This window comes from Procambarus clarkii, chromosome 80, assembly GCF_040958095.1.
Source record: "Procambarus clarkii isolate CNS0578487 chromosome 80, FALCON_Pclarkii_2.0, whole genome shotgun sequence".
NCBI classification, from domain to species: Eukaryota; Metazoa; Arthropoda; class Malacostraca; order Decapoda; family Cambaridae; genus Procambarus; species Procambarus clarkii.
This window is the reverse complement of record NC_091229.1, coordinates 25,161,354-25,176,289: the sequence shown is the minus strand read 5'-3', so window position 1 is coordinate 25,176,289 and position 14,936 is coordinate 25,161,354. Positions and strand designations below refer to the sequence as shown.

General features: G+C 40.8%; 1 protein-coding gene across 2 annotated transcripts in view; it reads right to left on the bottom strand.

The window, feature by feature from the left end:
- Window positions 1-4,064, bottom strand: part of Rab35 (RAS oncogene family member Rab35) — a 150,462-nt gene extending 146,398 nt beyond the window's left edge. The window contains exon 1 of one of the 2 annotated variants that reach the window (XM_045727799.2): window positions 3,695-4,064. In XM_045727799.2, the coding sequence (XP_045583755.1) occupies window positions 3,695-3,746 (52 nt within the window). In that variant the 5' untranslated portion in view covers window positions 3,747-4,064. The remainder of the gene's footprint in view (window positions 1-3,694) is intronic. The other variant, XM_069314979.1, reaches the window with a different exon arrangement.
- Between the last annotated feature and the right edge of the window lie 10,872 nt (window positions 4,065-14,936).

The window sequence follows — 14,936 nt, the reverse complement described above, 5'->3', positions numbered from 1 at the left end:
GATGTAGATTATTAATAAAAATACAAAGAAGAATGACAAAAATACAGAGGAAAGATACCTGGTATGGGAGAGTTTTCCTACGAAGGTCAATATAATATGCACTTCTTAGAGAGATGCAGGATAATGGGGGGGGGGGGGGGGAATGGAGGATATGGTCAAGGTTTTCAAGCAGGTTAGGGGAAACAGGGTTCTACAAATTTTGAAAAAGAGGTCACACCCACAACAATGGGTAAAAGCTGGTGAATGGAATGGTCTGCTAGCTAACACTATTGAGAGGAAGTTAACAGGTTTCAAGAACAGAGTGGATAGATACTCAAGTAAGAGGGGATGGATTTAAATGGGAACTGCCTAGTATGGGCCAACAGGCCTGTTGCAATGCTCCCTAGTTCTTATGTTATGTCATTAATGAATACTGTGCACTTGTATTACTGTATATGAAAAGTTGCACCAAAATGAAACCTTTCAGTATTCTCAGCATTTCTCCACTTTTTTTTCTAATACAAATAGAGCAACCCTTTGCTTTGTATTTTAACCATTACTGTACAATAATTTACCATTGATTACATGTGCTTATAGCTTTTGGGCCGAGTCTTTCATGTAGTACTGTAAATTATCACAAGCTTCAGAGGTCTTAAACCATGCATCAACTGTTTCCATAAATGTGTTAAGGTTTGTAAAGCAGGAATCGGTTTAGACAAAACTGTTGAATGATGCTTTTATAAGACTGAACAGAGGGAATGGATGGATGATGTATACCCTTAGAATTCTTTCCATAAGCTTTCTGATGTGTGGTTAGGCTGATTAGTCTATAGGTAGAGATATAGTTTATTGGCAAGTTCTTTTATGATTGTGGATTGAATTCTATTAACACCTAAAGCTCTTAACTTGCCAATGCACTTGATTATTACATATGTAATGGAGAAACAGTATCCCTTAACTCGTTCTTTTTCCTGCTTCAAACACATGTGAGGGTGTTGAGATGTCTAATCTTTCTAGTGTGACGACCAATGATGTAACGTATTCATTCAGGAACAGCTGCTCATTTTACCATCCATTATAACTTAGTTTCGTCTTTCAAGGGTTCTCTTACAACTTTTAGTTTTACTTCTTGTATAGGCTACGCATGTAGACTTTGTATCTTTCCTTGCTATTCTGTGCAAACTTTCTTTAGGTTGATCCAATCTCCCTAACCGGGCCGCTGGGCCCGGTCTCTGACCAGGCTTCCAGCTTATTATTTTAACAAATAATAAGACCAGGCTTATTATTTTAACAAATAATAAATAAAATTACTGTATTTGTTAGATTAAGGACCTGCCTGAAACGTTGCGCGTACTAGTGGCTTTATAAGAATGTAATCACTATGTTATGTATCCTCACAAACCCAATGTACCTTCTTGTATATAAATAAATAAATAAAATAAGGGTAGACACAAGGTAGGTAAGGTAGTGGCTGCATTCCAAGCCCTTTTGTACATCACATTATGTGATTAGTGGTGAATTTATACTTCATCGGCCATCGACAGTAAGCCGATGTCCGCTCGGCTTACGCCCATATCCGCTCGGCTTAAGCCGATGTCCACTCGTGCCGCTCGTGTGTCCAGCCGATATCCGCTCGGCTGCCGGCCGCTGGACAGCATGCTGGACACGTGATTCTGTGGTCCCAGGTTCGATCCCAGGTGCCGGCGAGAAACGATGGGCAGAGTTTCTTTCACCCTATGCCCCTGTTACCTAGTAGTAAATAGGTACCTGGGAGTTAGTAAGCTGTCACAGGCTGCTTCCTGGAGGTGGAGGCCTGGTCGAGGACCGGACCGCAGGGACACTAAAAAGCCCCGAAATAAACTCAAGATAACCTCAAGATAGATAACCATCCAGAATTTGATATAGTTCTTATAGCTTGTTTTACCAACTGCCATCCATCTGGGACCTTTTCATTACTACCTCTTCTTGGCATATACTTGTACAAGCTCAGTGAGGATCTTCATGAAGATCATGCTTCAATGCTATTAGGACTCCACAAGGTATCTTGCAGTTCATCTCTTATTCTATGATAACCTCCTCAATAGTAATCATAAGTCATTATCCTGGACCTCTATATGGGTATCTTTTGTTGTATTCTGTCTGAAAATATAACGGTCACTGATACTATATGGTACTGCTGTATGGTATGATCTTACTGTACACATGCCTGCTGGGTATGATCTTACTGTACACATGCCTGCTGGGTATGATCTTACTGTACACATGCCTGCTGGGTATGATCTTACTGTACACATGCCTGCTGGGTATGATCTTACTGTACACATGCCTGCTGGGTATGATCTTACTGTACACATGCCTGCTGGGTATGATCTTACTGTACACATGCCTGCTGGGTATGATCTTACTGTACACATGCCTGCTGGGTATGATCTTACTGTACACATGCCTGCTGGGTATGATCTTACTGTACACATGCCTGCTGGGTATGATCTTACTGTACACATGCCTGCTGGGTATGATCTTACTGTACACATGCCTGCTGGGTATGATCTTACTGTACACATGCCTGCTGGGTATGATCTTACTGTACACATGCCTGCTGGGTATGATCTTACTGTACACATGCCTGCTGGGTATGATCTTACTGTACACATGCCTGCTGGGTATGATCTTACTGTACACATGCTTGCTGGGTATGATCTTACTGTACACAGGCCTGCTGCCTGTGATCATATTGTGCACAGGCCTACTGGAATGCTCACATCGTTCACAGGGCTACTGGGATAATCACATCATTCACACGAGTACTGGGAATGATCACATCGTTCACAGACCTACTGGGAATCATCACATCATTTACAGGGCTACTGTGAATGATCACATTATTCATAGGACTACTGGGAATGATCACATCATTCACAGGACTACTGGGAATGATCACATCATTCACAGGACTACTGGGAATGATCACATCATTCACAGGACTACTGGGAATGATCACATCATTCACAGGACTACTGGGAATGATCACATCATTCACAGGACTACTAGGAATGATCACATCATTCACAGGACTACTGGGAATGATCACATCATTCACAGGACTACTGGGAATGATCACATCATTCACAGAATTACTGGGAATGATCACATCATTCATAGGACTACTGGGTATAATCACATCATTCATAGGACTACTGGGTATAATCACATCATACACAGGCCTATTGGAAATAATGGAATGATCAGATCGTACACACAAGTGATACTGGTTGTTTAATCCAACACTACATTTGTAAAACTTCATATATTAGTTGCCATGCACACTCCTTCCATAGAATACCCTTAACATTATTAGTATATTATTTATATATATATATACAGTATATGATAGGCTTTGAAGACCATATGAGAACTATTCTGTAGAGTATAGTTCTGTACTATACTGTACCCTTACGGTACAGGTTCGTATACTCCTTCCCCCCCCCCACCTGTGTCCCACAGGGTCTGTGCTCACAAAAATTAACTGTTTCATTCCACATGGTGTGAGCTGAGCACCGTAGCGAGAGAAAGGAGAGGGTGAGGACCGTCACCCTGGGACCATTAAGGGGGGTGGTTCTTGACAGCAACACCCTAGGCCAGCCCCCTGTGGCTCTTCTCACCCTCTGGGGCACCCCCACCCGCAGGTCACACCCACCTTCCTCCGCCCGCTTACCCGAGTCTCCTATGATGAGTAACTTGAAGAGGTGGTCGTACTCTTTAGACATGGTGAATCACACCACATACACCGCCCTGGTCGCTCTTGTTATTGTCTCCTTGGGTGATTCATGGAGCTCACTGACGCAAGCTTTCTCAAACCTCTCGCTCCACACACTCTCCTCGCTCTGCTCTCACGTCTGCGACCAGCCTATAGGCCTGGGTTTGTCCCTGGCGCTCTCCTGGGACGCGATATATAATTCCGTGGGTGCACGACAGATTTCGGGAAACGTTGCGTTATTAATATAGTCCTTTGGAAGCCCCGTGACAGACCCACCCAACCGCTGGCCATCCGCGCCTCCGTAGCCCTCGCTATGACCCTGGCTTCTGTCTCCTTCACGCATCATTAACATTGCCTATGTTATTCAGCAAGACAGATTTTACGCATCAAAGTGTCATTATCTTTCGAAGAATGTTGTAATAGTGGTTATATGTCGCAGATATTTATACCCAGCGGTCTTGGCTAGAGGGTTTCCACCCGCTTATCTTGTCCGAACACCGTTCCAATGATAACTCGGTAGGAGGCATCTGGAAGAAAAAAAACTATATATATATTCCATGAATTGGGGAGAATATATGTCTATGGGAAGGACCTGCATCGACAGGGCCCTCAGACTCCTCCTACACTGTGGCAAACATACGCACAGACATATACATCCACATAACCCAGCATCAACTGGGACCACTACATACACACACACACACACAGCTGCGCCAACCAAAAACTTTGATTAAAGTCAGTAATTTGTGGTCTTAACGATCATCTCATTACATCAAGCACGCAACACAAGGAGCTCGTACCCAACCAGTCCCCAATGATAATAAAAGTATAACTTTCTCGTGAATTGCAGTAGACGATGGTTACCTAGTGTGAAGGTAAAATAAATGATTTGCAAAAACGATTTAAACAGGAATTAATAATTATCTTCTACTCACTGAAAACACATAAACAGAATAGCTTCCTCTGATGCCTATATTATTAACATTATTATATATGTGGCTATTGTTTTATTTTATATACATGCTTCTCTTGACTGTAATTTTGTTATCTATGTTTATTTGTTACATTAGAACTCATTTATGCAATTGCAAGTCACTGCTTATTTCCTTCTATTCTTTCATGTGTGCGCGTCTCCATAATTGGTAAGTGTACATATGTACGTATGTCCGTTTGAGTACGTCCTTGCTAAAATTTTGTCTTTTTAATTGTTTGCGTACTTGGGTGTAGTTGCATGCTACTGTGCATGATTTAGTGTGTCCTTACAGAGTGTACCCGCCTTATTGTGCACGATAAAGTGCGTCTGTACGTGTATGAATGCGTCAGTTTCCGTTTGAGTGCATATATGTTCACAAATGTGTGCGATCTCGTCCCTTTAAATGTCCGAGTGTGGCTATGTCCCTTAAAACAAAGTCAATTGCCCTCGCGGAGATACCAACTCTAATTTACAAAAAAAGTCTCCAGATTTTTTAGCTCCTGCCATAGCATTGCTCTACAACAAGTCACTTGAACTTCAAACTTTTCCAGATATTCTAAAAAAAAAGCGATAGTAACCCTCGTTCATAAATGTGGTGATCTCACTGACGTCAACAATTTCAGACATATATCACTTCTGCCAAACTTGTCAAAAATATTTGAAAAACTAATCTACAAGCAGCTTTACTCTTATCTAGCCGAATACAATATACTTAGCTCTTCCCAATATGGCTTCAGACCACAAAAAAGCACCAACGATGCACTGATCAGTATGATTAACTTGATACATGCAGCTCTTGATAAAAATGAGTTCCCTGTTGGGATATTTGTTGATCTACGTAAGGCTTTTGACACTGTTAACCACCAAAACCTTCTTCTTAAATTACATAATTATGGAGTCAGAGGTGCACTCCCTCCAAAATCTTAAGTCTTACCTTACTGACAGGCTCCAATATGTTTCTGTGAATAATTCCATTTCTCCCACCCTACCCATCAACATTGGTGTTCCTCAGGGCAGCATACTTGGCCCTTTCCTCTTTCTCATCTACATTAATGACCTTCCAAATGCCTTTCAACACCTCAAACCAATTCTATTTGCTGACGACACAACCTTCCTTTTCTCCAGTCCTGACCCTCTTGCTCTAAATGACACATGAATACTGAACTAAATAAAGTCCATCACTGGCTAACTGCCAACAAACTCACCCTTAACATTGACAAAACTTTCTATATTTTGTTTGGCAATAAATCCTCAGATCAAATTAATCTAATAATAAACAATACCCAAATTAGTAAGAAAGTAGATGGCAAATTGTTTGGTGTTCTCATCGACATCAAGCTGAATTTCCAGGGACACATTCTAAAGTTATCAAAAAAGTTTCTAAAACTGTTGGCATTCTTTCTAAGATCAGATATTATGTACCTCGCCCTGGCCTGGTAACGCTCTATTACTCTCTCATCTATCCTTATCTCAATTGTGGTACTTGTGCTTGGGGTTCTACTACCCAAAATCATTTACGTCCTCTCCTCTAATTACTCAACACAAAGCTGCTATTAGAACAATATCTAACTCTGTGTTACGAACCCGGATCCAGCGTCCGAGCAAGGAGCAGTAACAACTACGCCATCTGTGGGTCAGCTCCCGAAACCCCCGCCAAACGAACGACGACACCTGGTGAGGACAGCGTGTACTGGCCTCGAGGACCAGTTTCCAGTCTGGTTCAACGCTCAACACCGCCGCCCCTGACCTCTGGTGAGGTGGTGCTCCGACGACAGCGCCATCTATGGACTGGATGCGTCAGGTGTTAGTATCTGAGCCTGTGAGTGTGGTGTATTAGTGTCCATTATTGATGACGTGTCTGCTTACAGAGCCGACCTGGGACCACTGTGTTGAAGGTGGAGTCAGTCTACCCGAGGCAGCCAGTCTCCATACTGTGAAGTTTGCTGCAGCTGTCGTGACGTCGTCCCCCCGGAAGAACACTGTGGTGTGTTAAGCCTGCCAGTGGAGTGGCAGTGGAAGGATTTACCCGGGACCGACGGTTGGAGACGATAATCCACTGGGGTATTGAGGACAGGAGGGTGATTGGTGATATCACACGAGACTCCTGTCTAGGGCGTACCCCTTTTATCGTTCGTGGAGTGGCCGTACCAGCCTTGGTGGCTCAGTACCTGCCAGCAGACCTGCTGGACGTGTGGTTGACGGCCTCCACGACGGTGCCCCCAGTGGACCTGTGTTGTGGCTGACCTGTGGCCAGGGTAGGCTCGGCGTTCTCAGAGGACACGTCTTGAGGCCACGAAGAAAGCACCGCGGACTCAGCACCTAGCTTCGAGGATCCATAGTCTCCAGCAGACTACAGTGTTGATCCCCTTTGTAAAGTGTTAATACCCCTCCCCCTTGTGTACGTTTTACTTTTATATATTTAAATGGTGATGGTGAACATTATATTATATTAAGTTCTTAGCTTTCTTTCCCTACTCCCTTTAAGTTACTTGCGTCACGGATCTCATCCCTTGATAGCCACTACTGGCTTGGGAACGGATACCTATATCTTCCTCTAACAACATCAGAGTGAGAACCCCGTTGCGTCCCGAGAGGGCCGTAACACTCTGGCCCCAGACATCACTCGGTACCCTTACTCAAATCTTTGACTATGTTTATTTTTTATTTATTTATGCATATACAAGAATGTACATAAGGAATGTGAGGATACAAATATGGTAATTACAGTCTTGTAAAGCCACTAGCACGCGCAGCGTTTCGGGCAGGTCCTTAATCTAAGAAAATTTTAAGGAGGTAAATACTTGCAAAATTATAGACAAAAAATGATAACAGATTACATGAAATGAAAAAAAGATGAGAGAAAATTGTAGGTACAGTATATTAAAGCACATAGGTAGCTAAGATTGATTGCAATGACAGCTTGAATGGTAGTTGACAAAAAAATTGGTAGGCATAATACAGCAGAAACAATATAAGATTGGTTGCAATGACAGCTTGAATGGTAGTTGACAAAAATTGGTAGTCACAATACAGCATATGGCTAGCACATAAAAGAAGACAGCAATGAACACAATGATAAGGTTGTTTGAAATTACATAAAAATTAGGAGATTGGGTAACACTAGGTACAGAGCAAATTTAAAGCTCAGTGTAGGAAACTAAGAAGATGAAGTTAGGTACTTTTTGGTTTTGCTTTTAAATAAGGCAAAAGTTTTACAGTTTTTCAATTCATTAGGGAGTGAGTTCCATAGACTAGGTCCCTTAATTTGCATAGAGTGTTTACACAGATTAAGTTTGACCCTGGGGATATCAAAGAGATATTTATTTCTGGTGTGGTGATAATGGGTCCTATTACATCTGTCCAGGGAGAGTTTCAGAGCATGGTTTGCATTTAAGAACAGGGTTTTGTAAATGTAGTTGACACAAGAGAATGTGTGGAGGGAGTTAATATTTAGCAAGTTTAGGGATTTAAACAAGGGAGCTGAGTGTTGTCTGAAAGCTGAGTTAGTTATCATTCTGATAGCAGATTTTTGCTGTGTGATGATGGGCTTAAGGTGGTTTGCAGTGGTAGACCCCCATGCACAGATACCATAATTAAGATAGGGGTAAATTAGTGCATAATATAGTGAGAGGAGAGCAGAGTTAGGAACATAATATCTGATTTTGGAGAGTATACCAACTGTCTTAGAGACTTTCTTAGTTATGTGTTGAATGTGGGTGCTGAAGTTGAGTCTCTTGTCTAGGAATAGGCCAAGAAACTTGCCATCATCTTTATTACTGATGTTAATGTTGTCTATCTGTAGCTGAATTGCATTTGATGATTTGCTTCCAAATAAGATGTAGTAAGTCTTTTCGATGTTTAATGTTAGTTTGTTCGTTGACATCCATAAGTGGACTTTTTTTTAATTCATTATTCACAACATTATTTAGTGTATGTGGGTTGAGGTTTGAATAGATAAGAGTAGTATCGTCAGCAAACAGTATTGGTTTGAGAATATTAGAGACATTAGGCAGATCGTTTATATATATAAGAAATAGAAGAGGTCCTAAGATGCTGCCCTGTGGCACTCCAACGGTAATTGGTAGAGTGGACGAAGTTGTATCATTGATGGTTACATATTGGTGTCTGTCACTAAGATAGGATCGGATGTAGTCAAGGGCAAGGCCTCGGATTCCATAATGCTGGAGTTTAAGTAAGAGGTAGTTGTGATTAACAGTATCAAAGGCTTTTCTTAGGTCAATGAAGAGTCCAATCGGAAACTCATTTTTGTCAAGGGCTGAGTAGATAACATCAAGGAGACTAATGATTGCATCGTTGGTGCTCTTTTGGGACCGGAAGCCAAACTGGCAGGGGCTGAGTATGTCGAATTTTACGAGGTAGGAATAGAGCTGTTTGTAAATAATTTTTTCAAATATTTTTGATAGAATGGGTAGATTTGATATTGGTCTATAATTGTTTATGTCCGCCGGATTGCCTCCTTTATGGACTGGCGTTACTCTTGCTTTTTTGAGGATATCAGGGAAGGTGTGACACTCTATAGATTTGTTGAACAGTAGTGCTATGGGTGGGGCAAGGGCATGGGAGGCTCTCTTGTACACAATGGACGGAATTTCACTGGTGTTCCCTGCCTTGGTTTTTAGAGAGTGAATGATGGACACAACATCTGCCGGGCTGATTGGTGAAAGGAGAAGAGAGTTTGGATAGCTGCCTGAGAGATATGTGTTAATATGTGTCTGAGTCTGTGGGATTTTACTGGCAAGATTAGCACCAACCGATGAAAAGAAACTATTAAATTCATTTGCCATTTCTAAATCAGTTGACGGTATATCCCCATCCTTGTAGAGTTTTATTTGGTTATGTGAGTGTTGTTTAGTTCCTAGGATACTAGAGATAGTTTTCCAAGTGTTTTTCATGTTGCCTTTTGCTTCATTGAATCTATTCACATAATATGCAAGTTTTGCCTTTCTTATGATACTGGTAAGCATTGATGAGTACCTTTTAGCTACTTCCTTTGAAACTAGGCCAATCCTAACTTTCTGTTCATATTCATGTTTCTTGTTGATTGAGTTGAGAATGCCATTTGTGAGCCATGGATTGTTTAATCTTTTGTCAGTTACTTGCTTGGTAAGAAGGGGACAATGAAGGTTGTAGAGGCTTAGAGTTTTGGAGAGGAAGAGGTTAGCTAATGAATTTATATCATGGGTATTATTGAATTCAGAATCCCAGTTAATATTGTGAAGTGCCTCTGTAAGATTGTCTAAAGCTGATTCACTGTGTAGCCTAAATGAAAGTTTCTTGCTTTTTGGTGGTGTTGTGTCCATGTTCGCTATGAGAAAGGTAGGATAGTGGTCAGTTGTTCTGTCGTACATTATACCAGATACAAGGGGAGCTGTTATGTTTGTCCATATGTGGTCCAAGGTAGTGGCTGATGTTTGAGTGACTCGGGTAGGTTTGGTGATTGTGGGGATTAACATACAGGAGTTCATGCTGTTAAGGAAATAGTCAACTTGAGAGCAGTTTTGTTGACCCAGGTCAGTATTAAAGTCTCCTCCCAGAATGATGTGGTTTTTGCTGAGATTGTTGTTTATAATAAGATTCCTTAGGTTGTCTGAGAAAGAAGCTATGTTAGTATTGGGAAATCTATAGATGGCTCCAATAGTCAAAGAGGATTTAAGGGATTTAATTGTAAACTGAGTAAAAGTATATTCACAGTAGTCATCTCTGTCACTAACAAAACTGTTGCAGATAAATATATCACGGTAATATATAGCTGTGCCGCCACCTTTTTTATTAGGCCTACAGTTATGAATGGCTTTATAACCAGCTAAGTTGTAGAATTGGGTATAGTCTTTATTTAGCCAAGTTTCTGTTAAAATAATGAACGATAAGTTAGTACCAAGTGCTGTGAGTAATGCATTTATATCGACAAAATGTTTACCAAGTGATATAACATTTTGGTTGTAAACTGATAGATAGGTGCTATTTTGGAGTTTGTTTTTTGCCAGGTGTGCTGTGAAATACTTGCAATAATGATGATCAATGTGCTGGTTGGTGTAGATATGAGACAGAAGATTTTGATCAGGATCAATATCAGTGTGCATAGAGATGCAGAGGGATCACGATACAAGATACACGATATAGCAAAACACAAGAATAAAAGCAAATACAATAAAATAGTAACAAATTAGAAGTAAAATAAAGATCCAATAGATAGCCAGGGAGGACACAGAAGTTACATAAAATAAAAAAACAAAAATATCAGTAGAGACTGACAATATAAATGTAAAATAAAAAATAATAAGAAAAATAATAATCATAAAAAAAATGATCTTGAAGATAATTAGCTTAGTAATGGTTAATTAACAGGGTAATAAAAAGCCCTAGGTTTAGTGACAAGGGGATTAACTAAGAACAAATAATTAAGAGTATAAAACAGGCAAAGATGACAAATAAAAAATAAAGTAAAAATGAAAAATAAAATAAAAATAAACACCTTTGGAAAGGAGAGGCAGAGCTTAAGTACACTTTGGTTGTATGTGAGACTACAAATTATGTTCTGGTTATTCAGCTGATATCCCACAGTCATCCAGGAAAGAAGTGAGGTGTGCTTCAGTGGTTATGACATAAGTTTTTCCAGAGTCAGTCTTCCTAGCTATTATTTTACCATCGCGCACAAAACAATGTTTAATAGCAGTGGATCTATTGCGAATTCCACGTAGTTTAAATAAGAGATTTTGTCTGAATCTGGTAAGACATTCGTTCACATAAACCTTGGATTTCCTAGCGACTGTAGCAGTGATAACGTCTGACTTGCGGGAGCAGCTATCTAACTTCACGCGTATCCTTCTGTTGTTTGCACCAGATGATTTGGTACCCACTCTATAAGCTGACTTAATGTCTCTTGCTTCGATTGAATAATTCAACTTAGTACGCAATTCCTGGATCACGATGGCAGTACAGTCTTCTCTGTCAGTTTCATGGGGAAAATCCTGTGATGAGATGATGACAGAATCAAGGAGCTTAAGTTGGGTTGCTTCGTCTTGGGTTGCAGTGTGTTGCTGTTGTAGGGAGTTAAAGTGGTTCTCTAACTTTTGTAACATCTCTTCTTGCTTCTTAGAGGTTTCTGCTGGTTTAAAGTTAGTAACCGAGATCTGAAAAGAGCTTAATTCATGTTCGAGGTGGCCGACTCTGGCCACCTCGTTAGATATTAAGTTAGATATTAAGTCACTGCACATCCTCTCATGTGTACTCTATATATTTAAAACTCTGAACTGCAATGTCAATCCTTACTTTAGAAGCTTCCTAGAAGGTTGTGACAGAACTCATGGGCACCACACCAGAAACAAATGCCTATTTGATATTCCAAGAGTGCGACTTAACCAAACTAGAAAGGCTGAACAAATCAAGGGACCCAGAATGTGGAATGACCTCCCAAATCATATCAAAGGCTGTACCTCTCTCAACCAGTTTAAGAGTAAAACTAAGTACTACCTAATTAACTCCATGTAACCTACTTTACCCCCTAAATGTCAACCCATGTCTTGCTTTTTTAAATAATGCTGTTTGTTTGCCAATTTGTACAATTTATGATTTCTGCCATGTTCCCCCCCCCCCTTTTTGTATTCCTTTTTTTCAACACAATTTATACCTAATCCAAATTATATAAAGTTTTAGTCTAAGTTTTTTACCTCCACACCTTGCCCGAAACGCTATGTGTATTAGTGGCTTTCGGTATTGTATGTACTAGCTCTATCTATAAATCCGACTCAAATTCAAATTCAAATTCAAATTCAAATGTTTATTCAGGTAAAGTACATACATACAAGGTGTGATACAAACATTGATGGATTTATAGATAGAGCTAGTACATACAATGCCTAAAGCCACTATTACGCAAAGCGTTTCGGGCAGGAAAAACACTAAAGACTAAAACTTAATACTAATTGAGGTTAAAGTATAAATTGTGTTGAGAAAATATAAAAATAAAAAAGGGGGAACATGGCAGAAAAAAAAGCAAATATACAATTTGGTCGACAAAAGCATTGTTTAAAATAGCAGACATGGGTTTACATTAAGGGGTAAGGTAGGTTACAGGGAGTTAATTAGGTAGTGCTTAGTTTTATCTTAAACTGGTTGGGAGAGGTACAGTCTTTAACATGGTTGGGAAGGTCATTCCACATTCTGGGTCCCTTGCTTTGTAGAGCATTTCTAGTTTGATTAAGTCGTACTCTTGGAATATCAAATAGGTATTTGCTTCTGGTGTGGTGCTCATGGGTTCTGTTACAACCTTCTAAGAAGCTTTTAAGGTCAGGACTGACGTTACAATTCAGAGTTTTAAATATATTGAGTACACATGAGAGGATGTGCAGTGACTTAATATCTAACATATTCAGAGATTTGAGTAAAGGGAAGATGAGAACACATAAGGGGCATAACTGGCAAACCCCTCACAGTGTTCAAGAGAGAACTGGATAAGTACCTCCAAAGGATACCTGATCAACCAGGCTGTGACTCATACGTCAGGCTGCGAGCAGCCGCGTCCAACAGCCTGGTTGATCAGTCCAGCAACCAGGAGGCCTGGTCGACGACCGGGCCGCGGGAACGCTAAGCCCCGGAAGCACCTCAAGGTAACCTCAAGGGTACCGAGTGCTGTCTGGGGCCAGATTTTGATATTGTTCTAAGAGAAGCTTTGTGTTGAGTAATTAGAGGACGTAAATGATTTTGGGTAGTAGAACCCCAAGCACAAATACCATAGTTGAGATAAGGATAGATGAGAGAGTAATAGAGAGTCACCAGGGCAGGGCGAGGAACATAATATCTGATCTTAGAAAGAATGCCAACAGTTTTCGAAACTTTTTTTGCTATATTTAGAACGTGCCCCTGGAAATTCAGCTTGTTATCGATGAAGACACCAAGGAATTTACCATCAACTTTACTACTGATTTGTATGTTGTTTATTCTTAGATTCATTTTATTTGAGGATTTATTACCAAACAAAATATAGAAAGTTTTGTCAAGTTTTGTTAAGGGTGAGTTTGTTGGCAGTTATCCAAAGATGGACTTTATTTAGTTCAGTATTCACAGTGACATTTAGAGCAAGGGGGTCAGGACTGGAGAAAATGAAAGTTGTGTCATCAGCAAATAAGATTGGCTTCAAGTGTTGAGAGGGATTTGGAAGGTCATTAATGTAGATGAGAAAGAGGAGAGGGCCAAGTATGCTGCCCTGTGGAACACCAATGTTTACGGGTAATGTAGTTGGTATACTCTCCAAAATCAGATATTATGTACCTAACTCTGCCCTCATCTCTCTATATTATTCACTAATCTATCCCTATCTCAACTATGGTATCTGTGCATGGGGTTCAACCAAGTAAGATCATACCCAGCAGGCATGTGTACAGTAAGATCATACCCAGCAGGCATGTGTACAGTAACATCATACCCAGCAGGCATGTGTACAGTAAGATCATACCCAGCAGGCATGTGTACAGTAAGATCATACCCAGCAGGCATGTGTATAGTAAGATCATACCCAGCAGGCATGTGTACAGTAAGATCATACCCAGCAGGCATGTGTACAGTAAGATCATACCCAGCAGGCATGTGTACAGTAAGATCATACCCAGCAGGCATGTGTACAGTAAGATCATACCCAGCAGGCATGTGTACAGTAAGATCATACCCAGCAGGCATGTGTACAGTAAGATCATACCCAGCAGGCATGTGTACAGTAAGATCATACCCAGCAGGCATGTGTACAGTAAGATCATACCCAGCAGGCCTGTGTACAGTAAGATCATACCCAGCAGGCATGTGTACAGTAAGATCATACCCAGCAGGCATGTGTACAGTAAGATCATACCCAGCAGGCATGTGTACAGTAAGATCATACCCAGCAGGCATGTGTACAGTAAGATCATACCCAGCAGGCATGTGTACAGTAAGATCATACCCAGCAGGCCTGTGTACAGTAAGATCATACCCAGCAGGCCTGTGTACAGTAAGATCATACCCAGCAGGCATGTGTACAGTAAGATCATACCCAGCAGGCATGTGTACAGTAAGATCATACCCAGCAGGCATGTGTACAGTAAGATCATACCCAGCAGGCATGTGTACAGTAAGATCATACCCAGCAGGCATGTGTACAGTAAGATCATACCCAGCAGGCATGTGTACAGTAAGATCATACCCAGCAGGCATGTGTACAGTAAGATCATACCCAAC